Source organism: Hydra vulgaris, chromosome 07 (assembly GCF_038396675.1).
Source record: "Hydra vulgaris chromosome 07, alternate assembly HydraT2T_AEP".
In the NCBI taxonomy this organism is placed as follows: domain Eukaryota; kingdom Metazoa; phylum Cnidaria; class Hydrozoa; order Anthoathecata; family Hydridae; genus Hydra; species Hydra vulgaris.
Genome location: NC_088926.1, coordinates 27,297,772 through 27,320,415, shown reverse-complemented (window position 1 = coordinate 27,320,415; position 22,644 = coordinate 27,297,772). Strand labels below are relative to the sequence as shown.

General features: G+C 27.7%; 1 protein-coding gene and 1 long non-coding RNA gene across 3 annotated transcripts; both read right to left on the bottom strand.

Moving 5' to 3' along the window:
* Positions 1–1,453: 1,453 nt before the first annotated feature.
* LOC136082658 (putative nuclease HARBI1) lies at positions 1,454–2,518 on the bottom strand. Its single transcript, XM_065802075.1, has one exon. It carries the CDS (start codon positions 2,516–2,518, stop codon positions 1,454–1,456), a length of 1,065 nt encoding a protein of 354 aa, XP_065658147.1.
* A 10,563-nt stretch (positions 2,519–13,081) lies between these two features.
* On the bottom strand, positions 13,082–22,195 carry LOC136082380 (uncharacterized). 2 transcript variants are annotated; one of them, XR_010639650.1, is made up of 2 exons: positions 22,051–22,195; positions 13,082–13,500 (listed from the first exon to the last, which is right to left on the bottom strand). It is a non-coding gene; the product is annotated as an uncharacterized LOC136082380 (long non-coding RNA). The 2 variants fall into 2 exon arrangements; XR_010639649.1 differs by lacking the exon at positions 22,051–22,195 and adding an exon at positions 13,971–15,230.
* Positions 22,196–22,644: the final 449 nt, after the last annotated feature.

Sequence of the window (22,644 nt, the reverse complement as noted above, 5' to 3'; positions counted from 1 at the left end):
ATTATTCAGAAAATCACATTTTCGATGTTAATCATTGAAATGAGTTTTCGATCTTATTCCGTTTTTATTGTTTTCGATATTGTTCCGCATTTGTGAATTTCGAAATATAAACACTTTTCGATATTAATCTGAAAATCACATTTTCGATCTTAATCATTAAAATGGGAATCGGTCAGTTATTTTTCGATATTAATCATTTTTTCGATCAGTTAATTTTCGATACTATTCCGCTTTCCCTATAATAAAAGTTGGAGGAAATAAAAGCTCAACAACGTTGAGATTTGAGCGGAAAGTTATTTGCTCCTATAGTATTATCGAATAAAAAAACAAGAAAGCTATCACATGATACAAGAAATAATATTTTGTTTTAAATAAACTTTAAAAAATAAACAAGTATACTTGGATTAACAATTTTGCTATTTTATGATTATATTATGAAATATTAATGCTAAATTAGATATAGTAAACGGGTAAATAAAGTAATAATTATTTTAGGAATAATATAACTAGACTTGTATAATATTTTACTTTACAACTAATTTGTTTTTGAATTATAAAAAGGTATAAAAGCAAAATGGAAATTAATAACCATGGTGATTTGGCTAGAATTAATATGTCACCTGAACAACAAACATATATTTTATCTTTGCTTCAAAAACAAAACAATTCACAGCAATTGTTTTTGTCGCAACCAACAATTTAAACCTCACTTATATGTTCTAAAGAATTAACTAAAAAAATGTACAACTCTAAGAAGAAAAATTAACTCCAACGATATAGACGAAATCGTTAATGAAGAGCTTATTGAGTGTGTTAAAAAATACTCCTGTTTATGGAATACTGCACGGTCAGGGGTAGCAGCATCTATACTGCCAACATGCAAATATTTCAAACAACTACAATTCTTGACAGATACAGTCTGTCCTCAAGACACAGATTCGAACTTAGATTCAATAGTTAAAGAAAACATCAATATAGAGTTTCAAGTTGAACCAACTATATACACAAAAAATTTAGCTGAACAAGTCGGTTGCAGTTCCACCGATTTGCAGTTCAACACAAAAACTTGCTCAAGTCACAATAAAAAAAAACATAAACCAGTCAATGCTATTGATACCTTACTTGTTGAAAGTTTAAAACAATTAAATAAAGATGACAATGAAAGTATAAACACAGATTCTGACGATTTATATTGTAGAAGTTTGTTTAGCAGGTTAAAAGAGCTTCCAAAAAAGAAAAATCGTTTGGCAAGAATAAGAATTGAAGAGGTTTTATTTACTTTAGAGTTTGAAGAATAATAACTTTTATATTTATGATAAAAAACGTCAAACTTTAAATTATTTTCTTTTTTATGCCTTGAATACTGTGTCTGAATATTATTATTTACTATTTTATATTATTCTTCATCAAAAGGATTAGATGTACTGTTAACTATTCTATCTTGCCATAAAACTTAGCCCTCTTCCGAATTAAAGTAATCTTTATAATTATTTCTTATAGATTTTGCTTTTTTGATAAAATTATGGGCTCCTTGACATTGAATTGATTTAAGTCCTAGATAATTATTTGTTTCTTTTCTCCATAGACCAGGAATACTCTCGTGTAAAGTTTCTTGATCAACATAATGACTTGGGCAATATGAGAAATTATCTGTTTTTATTTGTATTCTCATTAGAAAGTTGTGCAGAGCCACAGTTGCTTTTACAACAATTTTCACATTTTCAACTTTTAATACTATCGGTCTTCTAAATATTCGGAATCTGCTAGCCAATACCCCAAAAGAGTTCTCAATTACTCTTCTTCCTCTTGATAAGCGATAGTTAAACACAATTTCTGTTTTATCGAGATTAGTTCTTCTGGGATAAGGCCTCATCATATGCGGCTTTAGTGTAGCGGATCCAACTTTGCTATTATTGTAAATACCACCGTCACTTTGACGCCCGGAGCCACCTATATCAACCAAAGTGAATTCATACTTTGCATTACACGTTGTTAAAAGTACAATGCTAAATGTTTTTTTGTAGTTAAAATACATTGAGCCACTTCGGGCTTGTGACTTAATACTTACATGTTTACCATCTATTGCCCCAAGACAATGAGGAAAAATCCATCTTTCGTAGAACTCAGAAGATATTTCAAGCAATTCTTTTTGTGAAGATGGTGCTAACAAATATCCTTTTTTACAAATAACATTCCAAATTACTTTACATGTTTCTATGATAATTCTTCCTATAGTTGTAGGGCTCATTCTGAAACTTATTGCGATTGTTATCTGAGCATTGCCAGTAACAAGATATCTTAATGCTATACATAGTCTTTCTTCAGCAGTTGCAACTGCCCGTCTTAGAGAAGATTTAGATATAAATGGAGCAACCCATGATAGTAATATTTCAAAAGTTTGTGAACTCATGCGAAAACTCTGAAAGAAGTATACACTGTCAAATAGTTTTAAATCTTTTACTAATACATTAAAAAGACCTTTTCGTGAACGTTCCATAAAAATTCTACGCATCCACATATTATGTTTCCTGCGATTTCTCAATAAAATACACTTTTTTAATATAAGCAACAAAGTTATTTTCTTTTTTAGTAGATTACTTTTATTTAAAACCATTTTTTTTTTATAAAAAAATAAAACAACACAAAATTCAGCGCGGTAAATGGAGATTAAATTCCGCTTGAAGTTTTCCGCCCAAGAGCAAACTATAGCGCGTAAATTTCCGCCTAAGCGCAAAAAATTCTGAATGGAGAACGGCCTTTATAGGCTTGTATAAGCACGCTTTTTAAGACTGCTTGGGAATTGCGATTGCAAAATGATGCGTATATATATGTGTAATTTATACTATTTTTGTTTATGATTCGCAGTCAGTTTAAAGTATAACACATTTAACGAAATAAAATATAATTATATGAAAAGTTCATATAATTCAATATGTAATTCATATAATTATATTAAATTCATATCTTTATCTTCATTTTTATAAATTTTGAATATTTATTTATTTTGTATTTCAATATTATTTTTCATATTTTGCAAATTATAGTATTTAAAAACGTGCTGCCATGGCTGATAAACCAAAAGTATTTGAAGATTTTAAAAAAGGACTTCAGGACAAAAACTCTATGTGGAATTACTTTTTGCGCGAAAAGTCTGGAGCTGCAGCAAAATGTAAAAAGTGTGCTAGAGAAATGAAGACCAGTCATGGCTCGACTAGTGGACTCCATACACATTTAAGGACTTCTCACCAAATAAATTTATTGAAACGTTATCAAGTTGAAGTTTCAACTTTGCCATCTACTGCTGGTGTTTCGACTACGGCTGATTTGCAACTCGTTAGGCCCAGAAATAAAATTACAACTTTTTATACGATAAACGAAGACGAAGATACACTGCCAAATGTTTTAGCTAAAATGAAGGCCACCGATGGCTTGCCATTCAGAGTTTTTATAAAATCTAATTAGCTAAGAAAATCGCTGGTAGCTCGAGGTTTTGATGTGCCAAAATCATCTGAATCCATTCGCCAATAGTTATGAAATATGCTACTAAAATTCGAAATTCAATAATAGAAGAATTATCTGAACTTCAACGTCAAGGAAATCGATTTAGTCTAACGTTTGACGAGTGGACTTCGGTAAAAAATAGACGCTGTTTGAACATTAATGCTTATTCTCGAAATAGATTTTGGAATTTGGGTTTAGCAAGAGTTAATGGACATTTCCCAGCAGAAATTTAAGTTAATTAAAAACATACTAAAAGAACAAAACTTAAAAATTGATTGCGATATTGTATGTATTACCACAGATGGTGCTTCGGTTATGAAGAAAGAAGGCCGATTAATGTCCATCGACCAACAACTTTGTCTAACCCATGGAACCCATTTGGCTGTGGTTGACGTCTTGTATAAAATAACAGTTGTGGAATCGACATATGATTATTTTAAATCTGATGAAGATAGTGCTGGTGAGATTTCCGATGATTATAAAGAAGACCATTTAGACGGACTAAAGATTTTTCAGAGCTCACCAAATTCAAATGAACTTGCAAATAATTTGGCTCCATTGATAAGCAAAGTTAGAAAAGTTGTAAAGCTGTTCAGACAATCACCAACAAAAAATGAAACCCTTCAAGTTTATATAAAAACTGAACAGGGTAATAATCTGTCATTAATATTAGATAATAAGACCAGATGGAACAGCTTACTTTTTATGCTAGAGCGTTTTTCTAAACTAAAAAATTCTATTCAAAAAGCCCTGATTGACTTAAACTCGAGTATTAATTTTACGGAATCTGAATTAGAATTAATATTATCAACAGTTTCTATGTTGTTACCAGTGTTGTTATCTGTAGATGCTTTATGTCGGAGAGACGCTAATCTACTATCAGCTGATGCTACTCTGGCATTTATGCTGCAAAATTTAGGCGTAGGACCATTAAGTAACAATATGAAGACCTCCTTAATTAAAAGAATAAAAGAAAGACGCACAAATTTATCTTATCTCATACAATATCTTCATAAAGGAGATCAAGCCCAAAATAATTTTGGTTCAGACATCATATTTTATCGGCTAACTAAAACTGCTTTGGTAAATTTAATTGTGCATCTTATCCAACGGCTCTTATCCGTACAAACTAAAACTACAGCATTCCCTACAGAAACAGATGATGACGAAGATACCATAATGTGTGAAGACGAATCTTTGAGCTTGACATTAAAGGAGCAGCTAGACATCGTCATAAATAATGAGATGAAAATGAAAACAGTACCAAAAATAAAGCGAAATATTAACGATTTGACTAAAATGGTACGAAAAGAACTTTCTATATTTGAGGAAAACGGTACACGTGGTACCAACTTGAATTTGGTCTACGATTATATTTTAACTATTCCCCCAACGAGCGTAGAAGCTGATCGGGGTTTCTCTTCATCGGGAATGTTATGTACGAAAATTCGATCATATTTTAATAAATAAACTTTAAATAATTTATATTTTTTGCGGGCCTATTATAATAATAACTTTTTTATGTTTTTTGTTTCAAATTAATTAATTATATATATTATTTTAACTTAAAAAGTTTTGGAACCGTTTAATTGTTGCGTTGGGTTTTACTTAATTTTTTATTTAGTAATTGTAAATACTGGTATTAATATCGGTATTTACAATTACTAAATAAAATATCGGTTTTCACTTAACCTAATACCGAAAAACCGGTATTCCATTTTTGGTCCGGTATTGGATGCCTTAGTTGTTGATAATTGTTTTTATTGTTGTTCGTGGTTTTTCTATTCTACAAATTTTTCTACACCTTTATTTTTTGCCAAAATAACTAAAGATAATTTTTTTTTTTAATTTAATTTTTTAATTTAATGTAGAAGTTTCTGTTTTTGCATTTTCATTTACCTAATTTTTGTGTTTTGCCTTTTCGTAAGCGTAAAGTTTGTTTTTATTTGTGCTGTTGTTGCTAACTGTTTTTATTTTTGTTTGCTGTTGTTATTAATTGAGTGTTTTCATATTTTTTTGTCTTATTATTTAATTCATTATAGCTTTATCGTTATTATTATTAATATTTTTAAATTAATTTAATTTACACATTTTGTTTGTTTCTTCATATTATATAGGTGTCACTCCAATGACACCTAACCTAATGATTAACCTATGAGTGACACCTAACCTAATTTTGTAAAATTATAAACAAACTTGTAGTTTTTTAATTTTTGGTTGAATAAATGGACTAAAAAATGGACTAATATTTCTGCGAATTATTTAAAATTGAAGTAAAAAAAATAATTTTTAGTTAAATATATTATATTTTAATAAATCAAAATAAATAACTGTTTTTAATTAACCAATTATAATATTTGTTTAAGAGTTACCATTGTGCCCCATTCTTTTTTTTTACAAATTTAATTATTCCCACGTTTTCCTATTTATAGCTTGTTTTCTGCAAATAAACCTTTTTGTTAAGCGTTGTTGAACTACAGGAACTGGCAAAATATTGACTTAAAGTTTGAATTCGGAAGTTTAAATATTTAGAGATGGCTTACACAAAATTAAGAAAAAAGTACTACTTACAATCATGAGTTTTAAGGTACTTCTATACAATTAAAAAGGTGAAAATCCTTATATTTTCATTTTTTTAATCATAATTGCTTTAAGATCAAAATTAATCAAAGAATCTTTATTTGTCATCAAAATTTAAAAAAAAAAAAAAAAGTTGAGGTTATTTGAATTTATCTTAATGTTGGTTTAGATTTTTACTCTTAGCAACGCCCTTAGCAACCATGTTATGGAATTTTAACACCTCTATTGCCAGTTATTTCTAGTGCAGTTCCATCCCAATTTGTTTTCAAGTATTCTTTATGCACTTAGCATAACTATAAAAAATATTTTTTCCGGAATTAATTTAAAACTCTTGCTAGAATAATGCCTCCATGACCAAACGCAAAATGTGAGTGAGTGTTTAAATGGAATTATTTGGACACGCTGTTCCAAATCTATTTATTGTAGCAGAAAAGTACTTACAATTGGTATATGTTCTGCCATCATAAGTTTCAATGATGATATTAATTGTATTGGAAATGTTTTTGATTGGTTTAATATTCCACGTAAAAAATTTTTTGAAAAAAATGCATTAAAAAGTGACGATAATAGAACTTTAAATCATTTTAAATAGTCATCTAATAGTCATATTTTAAAAACACAGAGAACAATGAAGAGGTCTTCGAAAAGAGTTTATATTAAAAAAATAAAAAATAAAGAATCCCAACACTATAATTCGGGATATCATTGAGTTAGTTCTGTTCTGTTTTATGTTAATAAATATTATCTGATTTTAAAACTGTTTTTTTCACTGAACGCGTTTTTTTGTTGTTTTGGTTATACCATTTACATAATATTTTCACTAATACTTTATGAAACTTCTTGAAATTCTCCACTAATGCTCGTTACTAATATAGCTACAAAATAACCCTCATTGAAGAGTCTCGTTTATTCAGATTTATACTTATGAAATTTAAAAAGGCGAGTAAAACTGTGAAAATCACCAATTCTTATGAAAATGACTATATTTTTACAAGTTTTGATAGTTTGAACGTGAAAGTGGCACATATTGTAGTTTATATTGCTATAAAGCAACTACGCAAATTTCAAATTTTAACAGTCACTCTATTATAAATAATTGCGTAAACGATCTAGCCCCTATTTGGGACCAAAACCAACTTTTTTGTCAGGATTAAACAAAAAAAACAAAAACAAAAAAACGAAATTTATATTATTTTGTCTTTATTCTACCTATATTTGTAATTTATGTTAACTATGTTTGTAATTAATGTATTTTAAGGAAAGAGTTGTCTAATCGTATAGAAGTACCTAAAATTAAAAAAGATAATATTTTTTTATAAGCCTAATAATAGTTACCATAGCTTTAAAATACGTTTTTAAAGCATTTTTTTAAATATTTATTATATTGATTGTATATTATAAAACCCATTAATCAGTGCGTTTACAGTTTTTGGCATATTTACTTAACTCGTATATACGCTAACTGAAAAATTGTCTTTATAAAGTATGCAGGTAAAACAATAATCTAAAGTCTCACAGCCTGTAAACTACTAATAAATATAACTAAGTGATTGATTTTATTTATCTTAAATACGGACTTAATAATGATTTATTTGATTATTTCTTTTCCTAAAGCCTTTTCCTAACTTCCTAAAGCCGTTGTCATGGAGTTCTTTTTTTTATCTCTCACTAAAACTAAGCTTGAAACTTCAAAAATTATTTTTCGCAAAAATAATTTTTGAAGTTGCTTCAAATTATCAAATAAAAATGGTCTAAAATTCTGCTTCAAAATCATGTATGGACTGACAGGTAAGAATGAATCATTGATTCCATAGTTAGAATAGGTCAAAAAGAAGACCCCAAAGTACTTAATCCTTACGCGGGTGACTATGTTAGCGATATATTTTACTATTATCTTTACACAAGTAAAGTTTTTCAAAGCTCTTTATCTCAAGCCATCAGATATCTGATGTCTCGAGATAATTAAACACGAGATAATTAAAAAAAAGATGTACAATAACTACATGGCTTAATACATAAAAAACATTTTATATTAGATATTATATTTTTATTACATGCTTTTCAACCACAATCAAAAGTGTTTTTAGTTTTAATCTAAAAAGTGATTGAAAAATAATTATTAAAAATATATCGAAAATAAAATGTTTTTTATGCATAAGACATGTAGCTATTGTACATCTAATATTTTTATTCAGCTTGGGGAAAGACATTTCACAGTTAGAAAATAAATTCTTCACGGTTAAAAAATAAATCGTTTCAACCCGCATCTTAATTGTACTTGGAAGTAAATTCTACGTCAAAAAAAGTTTTCTTTTTTTGACGTAAAATTTACTTCCAACTACAATTATTTTCTGCATAAAAACATTTTCGAGTTTGACTTTGAGTATTTAATTGAAGAAAATTTTATGCAACTTTAAAGTGAAGCTTATTATTTCTAAGTGTTGAGTGCGTAAAATAAAGTGAAATTTTCAAGGGCATAATTTGAAAGGAAGAGCTTCCTGTAAAAATTTTAAATAAACTTTAGATTTAATTCCAAAGAAAAATATATTAGAGAAACAGTATACCCAACATCCTATATGAAATGTTTTATCAATAATGGAAAAAAATTCTGGTTAATGAAAAAACAGACTCTATTATACTAAAAGAGTATTCGCAGACAAACAAGAGTTTTAACTAATGAAATATAATCTGGCTTGCTAAAGAGTGTTCTATGGCCTTGCAATAAAAAGACGTTGATACATAGTTTTAGGATATTATTAAAATCAACCTTCTACAGAATTGACTGAATTGGTTCAAAGACTCTATGGAAGGAATTGACTGAGTAAAAAATTTTAAACAAGACATTTTTGCAAGATCACCGACGCGGATGGAACCTGCATTTTTGATCTTTATGAAACTGAAACTATTGCAGCGCAGAACCCACAAATAGTTCATGGTCTGTTCATGGGCCACAGCAACGAGGGGTCAAGGGGGCCCATGGCTCATTTTTAAGTCCGTGCAAATGAGTTACGAATACAAAAGATAAAATTATTTAAAGTCAGTTTTCTGTATAATAAACATTTTATTTAACATTTGAATTAAACATGGGCGTATAAGATTATAAACATGGGCGTATAAGATTATAAACATGGGCGTATAAGATTATAAACATGGGCTTAAAAGATCTTAGATGGTATATTATATTACAAAATTATGTATTAAGAGAGTCATCAATAATTATGAATCGTTATTGCAACTTTGGAACGAATGTATGAAAGAAAAACTTGACTAAGAGACAAAAGCAAGAATCGTTGATTGCATGAGCCAGATGGAATCCTTTTACTTCTTTTTCGGCATCAATCTCTTTTATAAACTTTACGCCATGACTAATAACTTTTCAAAATCCCTTCTATTGACAAAGATGTCGACAACCAGTGGAAGAAAGTCTGCATATTTAGTGATTGGTACAATAAAAAATATGAGAAATGATAAAGACTTCCATTTGTTTTTTGTGTTGGTAAAGAAAGCAGCAAATTCAGTCAAATCAGTTGAAAAATCAACCTTGCCCAAGAAACTATAAAGTCGAACTATTTTTTTTTTAATGTCATTGATTATGAAGAACAATCAAGAGTTGCCTAATAACCAGAAACATCCAATGGTTATTTTAAGCCAATAAATTTTGAAGCTCTTGACACAATTATTAATAGAGGATCAGATCGAATAAGATTCAATAAGCATTCAAGAAGTTTATGAGCGTTGAAGACCTGTTTTTGAAAGCCATTTACAAGACGGAACTATCAAAGAAGCTTAATGTTTTAGAATCTGAAATTTTAATCGGAATCAAATAGAAAGTGAGCTTTATCTCGTATAAAAATTGAATGGCAATTGATTTTCGAGATTTATACAAGACAGTTTAGAACAAATATAAAGAAAATCGCCCGATGATCCAAAATATTTGGATCATTATCCAAATTGTGTTAATAAGTGGAGCAACATCGGCCACACCAGAACGCTCTTTTTTAATGCAGAAGATTTTTTTTGTCAGCGCTAAATACACACGTTAATGTTGTCGATAGTTTATCTTTAACAGAAGTAACCAAGCGATTTAGTAATACTGTTTTGTAAAATATCTATATAAATTACTAAATACGACAATGGTGTGTAGAGGTGCATGCAAAGCAACAATGCTTGTCATAATACGACACATATTATGTGCCTGTGAATCAAAAAAACTTCGATGTTTTCATTGCAAAGTTAAAGTTCCTAAAAGAAAAAATATTAGCATAATTAATATGACAGTGTATAAAAGAGTAATATAGTTGAGTTAATGAATGTTTGTTTAAAACACCTCTTGCTTTATATAAAACTCCAATGCTTTTTGCAATTTTGTTGCATAAATGTCCGATGTGATTCTTCCATGATAGATTTTCATCTACAATGATACCTAAGAAATTTGTGAAAATTACTCTCTTTATTTGAATATTATCAATATGAAGAAGAGGCATATTACTTGGAAGTAAATATTTTTTAAATTGTGGATGAAAGAAAATCCATTTAGTTTTATCAATGTTGAGTGAAAGTTTATTTGACTTGAACCAGTCTGATATTTTTGTTAGTTCAATGTTCAAATCATAAAAAAGTTTATTGATGTTATTATTAGATAGGAATAGGTTTGTATCATCAGCAAACATTATAGTTGTTAATTTTGAGACTTCATGGAGATCGTTAACATAAATCAGAAATAATAAGGGCCCTAATATAGATCCCTGTGTAATGTTTTTATATAAGAATAATGAGAAGCAAAAGATAAAAAGGTAATAATTTGAATGTACCAGTTATGTAGTTTTGAGACCTAGACATAAGCATAAAAATCAAGGCTTAGACCACCAGACACTGGTGGGTGGTGGGAGTTAAACAATATTTGGATGCATTTAAGATGAAAAAACTGACATATTAAGCTATATGAGTATTTTTTTTACAAATTTATTACTGCTCTTTTCTTTAAGAATATTTAGCGCTCTTTTTGTATACATTTACCTACTTGACATATTGAATATTACGATTTTTATCCTTTAATACTTTAGATCTTTCGTTAAATGTAAAAAAAGCTAAATTTATTTTATTCTCCAAACCTAGTAAAGGTGATGATGTTCTTCTAAAATTACCTAATCTTTTAATCAATAAAACATTTATTAAAAGGGAACCAATCTTTAATTTTTTAGGAGTTATACTAGATGAAAATTTGTCATGGAAACCACATATAAAATGCATAGAAAATAAAATCTCAATAAATGTTTCCATATTATATAAAACTTAACCATATCTTAACACTGCTTTCTTGAAAAAAAATATACTTTTCATTTATTCATAGTTTTATCTCATACTGTAATATTGTATGGGGTAGTACTAATTATAGTAAATTAAAAAAACTTTATAGTAAGCAAAAACACGCATGCAGGATTGTATTTGGTGCACACAGAACTTTTCATTGCAAACCTCTTTTATTGAAGCCTGGTGCCCTAAGTATCTATAAACTTAATATACACCACGTTCTACAATTCATATTTAAAATAAAACATGGGCATTCTCCTATTGTATTTCAGTCTTACTTTAGTGAAATCTCGCACAAGTATCCTACCAAATTTTCAGTTAACAACTTTATTGTACCAAAAATTAATTTAAAACTAAGTTCTTACCAAATCCAATACCGTCGACCGTTTTTTTGGAAACACTTTTTAAAATTTATTACAAAAAAAATAATATTCAAAACATCTCCTTGGAACAATTCAGGAAAGAATCTAAGAGTCTCTAATTACAAAATGACTTTGGTTTAAAATATCTCTTTTAAAATAAATGCATAAATAATATAAATTATCTAAAAAAATATTTATTAATACTACTTCTCTTTTGTTGCAGTTTTGTTTTTATTTAATTTTTTTTTTCTAAAAAAACTTTAATACTTTTTATGTTGTTGTTATTCTTTGATATAATGCGTTATATTTCAACACCAATATTTATATGATATTAAAATTTATATTGTAACTAAAGTGTGTAAATTTCTTATTATGTACTGAGCTTATGTACTATTACTTAAATAAACTGGTGATTTTTTCAATGTAAATGGGGCTCGATGATAAGACAATTTATGTCTTCTGCTTGCTCCAGCTCTCTTATTTATTAAGACGATTTATTTCATTTTAAATTTTAATATACGGCAAATAATAATAATAATAATAAAAAAAAGATCTGCCAAAAGATTTGTAGTTCCGATTTCAAACATCTTTTATAAATCTTTTAACTCTTGAAAAAGCCTAGTCTCTGGAAATCAGCTAATATATGCCCAAATCTAATGCAAAAAAAAAATTTACTTGCTCTCTATCGATTGCAATACCTTTAAAAAACTCGTAAAAAGAAAAATTTCAACCACATTAGTTATGATAACTTGCTCTCTAAAAATCAGAAAGGTTTTCTCCATCATAAATTAGGCGTAATCAATTTATTAAAGACTTTTGATATTATTTATTAAAGACTTTTGATATTATTTCCTAGCATTGTATCAGGCTATTGATGATTTATTTCAATTTTGTCAAAATCATTGATTTTGTACGTTTACCACGGACCAATGCTTAATTTAAATTATTTTGGCATAAACTATTTGTTGTTAAAACTTATAACGTTAAAATTTAACGTTCTTATTTAGAAGGCGTGCTGTGAATGTTTTGTGTTACAAACCATACTAAATAAAACAGCAATTCAGTTTTTTTATTGCAATTAGTAAAATGTAACTCAAAAAGTTGACTAGCCACTAAGTCTGGTCAAGCAACAGGGCCATTCTAACTATCTCAAGAGGTTAGATAAAATACTTAAATAACATAATTCGGTTTATTCTAGCAAGGAGGTTTAATAGACTGGGGGGAGAACAAAGTTTAAGTACGTCATTTCTCAAGGAACAGTCTTAGTATTAACATAATATTCTATTAAACACCGCGTCATTATCATAATTTAAAACTAACCTATCGCATTCCACTTTAGAAAAAATTATCCAATGATATTATTAAGCAATTGAGCATATAATATAAAATTTAACAGACAAGAAACAAAAAACAAACAAAAAAGTCAGATTCTTGCTTTAGAACATCCATCTTAAAATCAACACCAATTTCAAGATCATTTTTTCTAGTCCACGGTGTTCTTGAACTTCTTGAACAAAGGATAGTTGAGCGAAGTATCTCGGAAGATAACTTTGTTCTTAACCACGTCATAATAATTGAGAATTTTTCGTTTTGTTTTACCGATAGTTTCTCGGCTAGTCTTCTAACAAACTTATGATATTCTTTACTCATACCTCCATTTGAACCAAACACTAGTGGTCTCAAACTGCCATGTTTGACTTTACGAACTCGTTCGCCATAGTCTCTTTTTTTTTCCTTTTCGTGTTTTCTAAACATATCAAGATATGAGCATTGCAAACCAAAGACAAATTTAAGTTCGTAAACAATATCTATAGTTAATTTATTTATGTTATTTTTTTATGTTGTACTTTTTGAACGACTCATAATAAATTTCTAAATTAGAATTGAATAAAATAAATGTCTCAGAATTGTAGTACTTTTGCCGGATTTACTAATATCTAGAATATAGAGAAAATCCGGCAAAAGTATATCTAAATATAGTGATACTTTTGCCGGATATATTATAGCAATTTGTTTTTTTAAATCCAGCAAAAATACTACAACACAAAATTAATTCCTGGAGAGATAAAGACCCTCTAAAACCTTGATATTTATAGTATAAATACTAGGTATAAATTATACCTAGTACCATGATATTTAAAAAACGATTACTCTACGTAGATCATGATTATTGTTGCGATTACTACTTGATAGTTAGAACAGTTGTTAAAAACTTACCAGTCAACTTTTAGGAGAGTAATCCATTTTGATTACAGCTTACAAAGTTTACAATATACATTACAAAATTCTGACTTGCCGCTTGAATAATTATACAACTAAGACTATACTACAATTTTCGGCTTCTTTCTCCCTCCATTCTTTTATACCACCTTGATGTGATTAAGGAGGTAATGTAGAATCTTAAAAATTAAATCACTTTAAATTTTCAAAATTTTTAAATTTTTTTTGTTGTTGTTGAAAACGATCTTTCTCTATTATAAATGGTATATGCAATATTTAGAAATATTACTAAAGCTCTTATTATGTTGGGAACGTGCATTCGATTTGCGACATAATTATTGACTTTTAAATCCGTTGCGCTTTTAATAGTGTTTTATTATTTATTAAATTAAAGACACACTTTAGCTAATCTTCGATTTAAACCAATTTGATCTTTATTATGTATTCGTATTATCCGTTTAAACTTAATTTTTTAAATTTTTGTTGATATATCAATAATTTTATATAACTAATAATGAAAAACAAGAGGAGTATGTTTCTGTTGCAATGATGCGAGAACTAATGAATATTCAAAAAAAAAACGATCATAAGCTTTTTTTGAGAAACGGTAACCAACTTTGACCTTCAGATTAAATTGTTCCAAAAAAATGTTGAAGATTTAAGGAGTGAACTTTACAAAATTAAGGTTGGTATGAACTTTGTTGATGATATATGTTATGACAAGGTAAAAGTGATCGATGAAAAAATTAATAAAGTAAAGCAAGAATTAATAAATGTAGTAATAATTCAAGGTAAAATTTCATCGGATAACTCTGACACCAAACTAAAAAGCGTTGATATAAAAGATCGGAACAGGAGAAGCAATTTACGAATTGATAGGCTCGTTGAAAGTGGTGATGAGAAAGATTGGGAAGTCACCAAAACTAAAGTGAAGAAATCGTTTGCTGAAAAGCTTGAATTGATCGAGAAATAAAAATTGAGCGTGCACTTAGAGTTGGCAAAATTAATCCTCGTCAAGAGAGAACTGTTGTTTTAAAACTGCATGATTTTGAAGATAAAAAAATAATAATTGAAAAAGTCTCTAAACTCAAAGGTACAAATATTTATATTAACGAAGATGTTAGTGAGACGACGAGAAAATTTGCTAAGAACTATTTCCAAAGACAAAAACCCATAGGCAAAATGGTTATTTTGCCAAAGTTATATATAACAAACTATTAGTTTGTAAATTCAAAGGCAAATCGAATGGAAGTGAAAGCTTGCATATTATATATATATATATATATATATATATATATATATATATATATATATATATATATATATATATATATATATATATATATATATATATATATACATATATATATATATATATATATATATATATATATATATATATATATATATATATATATATATATATATATATATATATATATATGTGTATATATATATATATATATATATATATATATATATATATATATATATATATATATATATATATATATACATATTAGTACTTATAAAAACTTGTAAAAAAAAAAGGTGATTAATTCGATATTTAAGCATGCTTTTAATTTATTTTTAATAATTTATAAGGTTAATCAATTGTCGGGTTTCCAAAAACCGCATTTATAAAAAACCGCGGTTTCTGTTTTAATTAAAAAAAACCGCGGTTAATTGTGGATTTTGGTTTTTCTTGTAATAATAAAACTTATATAAGTTTTTTAAATCTTGAATTCTTTATTAAAAAATTTATTTAAACTTTGAAATAAATCTTATAATGACTTATTTTTATTGTAAAAAAGTTTTTAGAAAACTAAAGATTTTAACGATTCATCAGATAATCGTGATGTGATTTTTGGGCAGAAACTAGTGCAGCTCAAAAAAATGCGTTCGTCATCTGTCGATGTGGGCTTTATAGAAAGAATTGCACAGTAAATTTTTTCAAGATTCTTTTTACCGTATTTTAGTACAACAAAAGCTCTTGCTTAAGCCATTTCAATTGATCATTAGATTTGGGCAAGTGTGATGCTATCTTTATAGAGAAGTGCGTATAATTCATACTTAAGAAAAACAGGTAAACCTTTCCGATGTTGTACATGGAGCTTCAGCTAGTTGAATTAGTTGCTTGTCATTAGAAGTAAATCCGAAAAGCCTTAACGCAAGTTTTCCAGCAAAATTTGAAGTATTTTTAATAGAACAACTGAAGGATCCTTTAGGCACCTTAACAACTGAATAACATTTCCATTAATTCTTTCATCGACGCGCTTTTTTAAATTTGAATGCAATAAAAATGCGATTTCTGTATAGATAGCAAATAGTTTTGCAAGCATAAATTCAAAAACGGTATCTGATGTCAATAACATCGCATCTTCTCTGCTAAAGAATTCCACTGGTAGTTTTGCTTGCTCTAAAGCGGCATGTATTAAAGCTAATGACGCAAAATCTAGCTTGTTGATTACATCAAGAGCATTTAATTCAGTAAATGTTTGAAATCAAAATTTCTTAGTTTTTAACAAAGATGCAGTCATTGAAAAAAGTTAATTCCAACAATGACGAAAATCCAGATGCAGTTCGTCTTCTTCACCAAATTCCTCAGTAACTTTTTTCTAAAAAATTTGATTACGAACGGATGACATTTTTATGAATTTCACTACTTTTTGTGCATTCATCAAAATTTCAGTGTAGTCAACATTAAACTCATTGTTTACTGATTCAAAACTAATATTATCATAAACCCTAATGAGGCTAGTTTTATAGATTCTTTTACATTTACTTTCACGCAGGTTGAAACCAATGCATCTTCTGTGCCTCAAAAATGTGTATTTATTATACGTTAAGCTGAATTTATGTCTCATTTGAGTTTTTTTGATAATTTCTTGTTTCGTTACTTCCTTTCGATCAAAAAAAGTTTGTTGGACTTTTAGGAAAATTTTTTCCTCTTTGTTGAATCGATGAGCAAATAAATTTGTTGTTAGTTATCGTATTAATCGAAATACCATCTGTAGCTAGATCAGCTACAATTTCTTTAAGGCTCATCTTTTGTAAATAACATGGTTTATATATTTTTTCCAGTGGCGGATTTGAGCTACTGTTTGATTCTCCAGTCGAAGGACTACTGATAGTAATTCCATGACGCTTAAATATGATTTTGGATGTGGATCCACCGGAGCATGTTACAACAGAACCGCATCGATTACAAATGCCTTCTTGAATTTAGAACTTTAAGCCGGCAGTAAATTTCCAAACTGATTACATGGTTTATCTGAAAGATAAGTATATTTTTAAAAAATTAAATAATCGATAAAAATATGGTGAATTATTTTTAGTACCAATACTTTTTTTTTTAATATTTTTTTGATTAAAATCTATAAAGAGTAGGCCATCCTATTTGAGTATTATATTTGCGTGTTTTATTCGATAATCAAACTTTTTTTAGGAATACTTGAATAATTTTGAAAATGAAAAGACATGTTAGGCTTTCCAGCAAAATACATAAAAATTTAATAATTTACAAATTTGATTTTTTATACCTTTCTATAATAAATAAACAATCAAAAGACTTGATGCAAAAAACCCGCCAAAACCGTTTTTGAAAACCGACAGTTTTCATTTATATCGGTTTTGACAAAATACCTTGGTTTTCGGTTATGGGATAAACCGATTGGAAACTCTAATCATATGAGAGGGTTGGAAAGAGTGACTCTACGGAAAACAGTTAAAAATGTTTTGAATGCTGTCCTGGAATACATGCATTATTTAGCGAGGATGGAAGAAAAGAATCGAGTAAATTTACGAGCACTCCTTATTGTAAATGCATAAAAGGTGAGCATTGAATGTGAGTTTGTAGCTATTGCATCTTATATACGACTGAAATATTTTTGTTAACAGTCAACAGCAGAACGTAAAACAGTAGTACATTGCTTATTTTCTCCTATTCATTATTTGCAAACATTTTCGCGCTTGCTTTTTATTTTAATTTAGGTTTTTTATGTATGACTTTCCAAAACTAATAACAAGTATTTTAATATAAATTTTTATTGTGGATGTCTTTTAGTTTGTTGACTTTTTGAAAATCAAATTCAAAAGCAAAGTTTCTTTAATTTGCTTTTGAATTTTCTTGTTCTTGTTCTTGAATGTTCTTGTTCTTGAATGTTCTTGTTCTTGAATGTTCCTGTTCTTGATCTATGTAAACGATTTGCATAATGCTTCAGCAAAACTTTAAGCGATAATGTTTGCTGACGACACAAATCTTTTCTTATCAAACAGTGACATTAGGCAACTTTACTCTGACATGAACTATGAATTAAGGAATGTCAGTGAATGGTTTTAGGCTAATAAACTGTCACTCAATGTAGATAAAACAAAGTATACTCTATTCCATAAAAAATCACAACAGGAAAACCCTGACCCTAACCCTAACCCTTCCCTTAAAATTACCAGATTTATTTTTAGATGATAAAATAATCGAAAAAAATGAGTCAATAAAATTCCTAGGAATTCTTATTAATGAAAACTTATCATTGATTCCTCACATAAATTATATCCAATCAACAAATTTGTAAAACAATTGGTTTGATGTACCGTATTCGCCCATATGTAACATCAGAAAGTCTGAAACTAGTATATTTTGGCCTAATACATTGTTTTATTTACTATTCTAATATTACATGGGTTAGTACTCAACCAACAAAACTTAAAAAAATATTTTCTCTACAAAAACATGCATGTTGACTTATATATAAGAAAAAAAAATATGAACATGCAAAACCACTAATGAAAGACATGCAAATTATGAGTATATATGAAGTTAATATTTACCAACACTTAATTTTTATATATAAATATAATAACAGCCTGATTCCAAAAACCTTTAATAACAAATTTACGAAAAATGTTAACAATAATTACTCTCTTAGAATAAATCAATGGAATACTTATAAACTGCCTAGAATTAGGAGCAAGTATTCTGAATATGGAATAGCATACCGTGGACCGAAACTATGGAACACATTTCAAAAAACTAAACATTTAAATACGGTAAAATCACTAAGCTCCTTTAAAAAAAGGAGCTTAGTGATTTTACCGTATTTAAATGTTTAGTTTTTAGTCTTTTCTAATAAAAAACGAAATTTTTAAACATTATAAATAATTTTTTTAATTTTTCTAAATGAACATCGAATTATTCTTAGTTTTTTTATTTTTATTTTTTTGTTTGATTGTCTGTTATTTTTATATTTAAAATAATTTGTCAGTATTTTTCAATGACTATCGTTAAAATTATATTGATACTATTTACTTTTTTTCTTTAAATGTAAATATTTATAAAAGTTTTTTATCTTTTTATTATATTGGAACTGTACATAGTATTTTTAACAATCTTATTCTATTTTAAACTTGTAAAGCCCACATAGAGGCTCTATGAAAAGATTGTGGTGACTTTAGTCATCCATATCTTCTTTGAGCCTTTGTTTTTTTAAATCAACTTTTTATTTGTATGTAAATGTTTCTTTGTAATTATATTTTCTTATTATATAAACAGCAAATATATATTTAAAAAAAAAAAAAATTTAGTTGTTTATTTTTGGTTTCCAAAAACATGCTCTATGAGTGGCAGACAATTTTGTTATAAACATTTTTTCTTTAAATACTATTGTTGGTTGCAAAACTGGTTATGATGCAAGCAACATCGAGTGTGCATTTGGCGACATATTAAAACGAACCAAAAAAAATGTTTTCGTTAGATTGTATTTATATATTAATATCGTTAAAAATATTATCTTTTTTATTTTTTTGTAATGATTTGTTTCAATACTGGGATTTAATTATTTATGCAATAACCATATTATTATTATTATCCTAATGCCACACGTGTTGAATTCCTAAATACGTGTAATTAAATTTAGGCCTTGTGCGAAAAAAATAGACTTCATTTCTTATATCAAGACTCCATTTTTTATAGTTGTTAGAAATGGAGTCAGTATGGAAATAAGCTGAATAAAATTAAACGTTAAATGAACGGAAGAAATTTGGACGTCCGTTGGACGACCAATAACGTCAATTGTGGACTTCCGAACGGACTGTTTTGGACGTCCTTGTACGTACTTTAGAAGTCAGAAGTGGACGTACGAAAGTCGTTTCATTCGGAACGCCCAATGGACATCCATTTCGGATTTTTGGAGCAAACCATTTTGGACGTCCTTGGACGTACTATGGACGTCCGTGTGCCCATTTGGTCACTCCAATTTTTTCTATATAATTTGTGAGATAGATTGTTTGTAGTAATAGTTGAAAGTTTACGTATTTTTAAACCTTAAACTTTAGGTTGATCCTCTGAAATAGCTGTAACATTTTTAATGTTAACATATATCGGGAAATTATAACTAATATCAATCTTAAATATACCTGTCTCAAATGACGTTTCTAAGTAATTGTTAATAAAAATATTATTGATGGCAGTTGCAGAATTCCAATTTACCTGAGCCGGTTTATTAATTACAGGCAAAACATTGTATCTAAATAACATGTTAAAAAAAGAATTTGTTTTTGGAAATTTGTGTTATGTTAGAACGTTCAAATTTATATCACCAAGAATATATAAAATTTTTCTAATGATCTAATTTTTACTTTGATAATAAGGCTTTCATATTTATTATTTGCAACACATAATTGCTTTTCTATTTTAAAAGAATACTTTTCAAGTATATAGATACCTAGTTCCCCGCCTATTTCATTTCCTCGCGGGTAATTAATTAGTTTGTAATTTGACAAACAGTAATTAGAATTCGATTTCAACGGACTTTCTGATTCATGCCAAGTCTCTGACAGAGATATAACGTAAAACGTGTAATTTACAATATCAAAAATTCTTTAATTTTTTCAAAATTTTGACGCATGCTTTTTACATATAAGTGTATTTAGAAAAAGATTTAATATCTTTTTTAATTTTAAATTCATAGGGATCAAAATTTGGCTTTTTTATTAAACTCATTTGAGTTCCATAATAAATAATTATGTTCTCTTCAGAAGGATTATTAAAAAGATTGTCCTCAAAAGAATCAGAATTAAAATTTTCAAAATCAACTCAAAAATATTAATCGCCATTTTTTATAAATAAAAGAATAAACTTATATATTGAAAAATTGTTTCATGAAAATACATAAACAAATGTAATTATGTATATATATATATATATATATATATATATATATATATATATATATATATATATATATATATATATATACACTCAGCTTTAAACACCTAACTTATACACGAACCCCGACAAGCAAAGCTGCTGTGGTTAGATATAAGTTTAGCGCGGTACTTTAAGGGATGTGGTCGGTATCAAACTGGGATTTTCTTGTGTAAAAAGCAAGCGCGTCACAACACCACATTTTTTACTATTATCAATACAACTATAATTATTTTCACTAAAATTCTTTCACACCCAGGCATAACTTTTTAGGAATAATAAAAATTGGAATATAGATTTTTAATGTCAAAGTGAGTGAGTATTAGAAGTTACCTTGTATTTTCTTGCATTTGAACTTGTTTTTACAATATTTCAATAATAACGAATCTCTCAAATGAACATATGGGTTTTTTTTTCTATGTTGTCATCATTCAAAATAAAATAAACATCTTTGTTCAATATTTTTAAGCCTAAAAAAGATTTAGGCTTGTAAATCTTAAATCAGCAGAAATTTTTTCTGCAAATTTAAAGCAAAGTGTATGGAAATTCTAAACAAAGAATGAAATCGAAAAAATTAATACACGGATACATTCATGTATCAACAAAATACATGAATGTATCCAAGATACATGAATGTAACAACATTAAAATTTAGACTTAACTTAGAGTAATATTTATTTAGTAGTTTTATAATCATGGTTTCATAGTTATGTGACTTAATTAGCCTTGCTAACACACAACTAATAATAGCCTTGCTGTTTCATCTCTTCATGAAAATGATATTGAAAAATTTTTAATTCTTTTTTTCATACAAATAAAAAAAACAAAAAAAAAACTCACGTTAATTTGTCATCTCTTGAACTAAAACTTTACCTTCACTAGTTTTTCTTAACTTCTCAACGCATATACAACTTTTTCTATCATCATTGTCCAATATTTTTCAAAGAATTAGAAGCTACAGGTTACTAAAAACTAGCTAATTTATCTCTTTCTTTAACTTCCAACTTGTTCAAACCTAAATTCATTATATATATATATATATATATATATATATATATATATATATATATATATATATATATATATATATATATATATATATATATATATATATATATATATATATATATATATATATATATATATATATACATGGCCTACTTAAATACACGGCCTTCTATTCTGCTTAAATCGAAAAAAAATAGAAGGCCAGTTAAAAAAACGTATATTCCATTATATGGACAAACTTTCTCAAAATACTTTGAATATTGCGCTATAAATGTTAAGTAAGTATATCTGAAACAGGATAAAAGTTTTCGCGTTAGATTAATTGACATCTCTACTAAACTTCAACAACTTTGTATTGTTATTTGTGGATACTTTTTAATTATTAATAATAGTAATGGTTAATAAATGCTGTGTTGTCGGTTGTACCTCAAATTATAATGGTGGTGAAGTAATACCAGT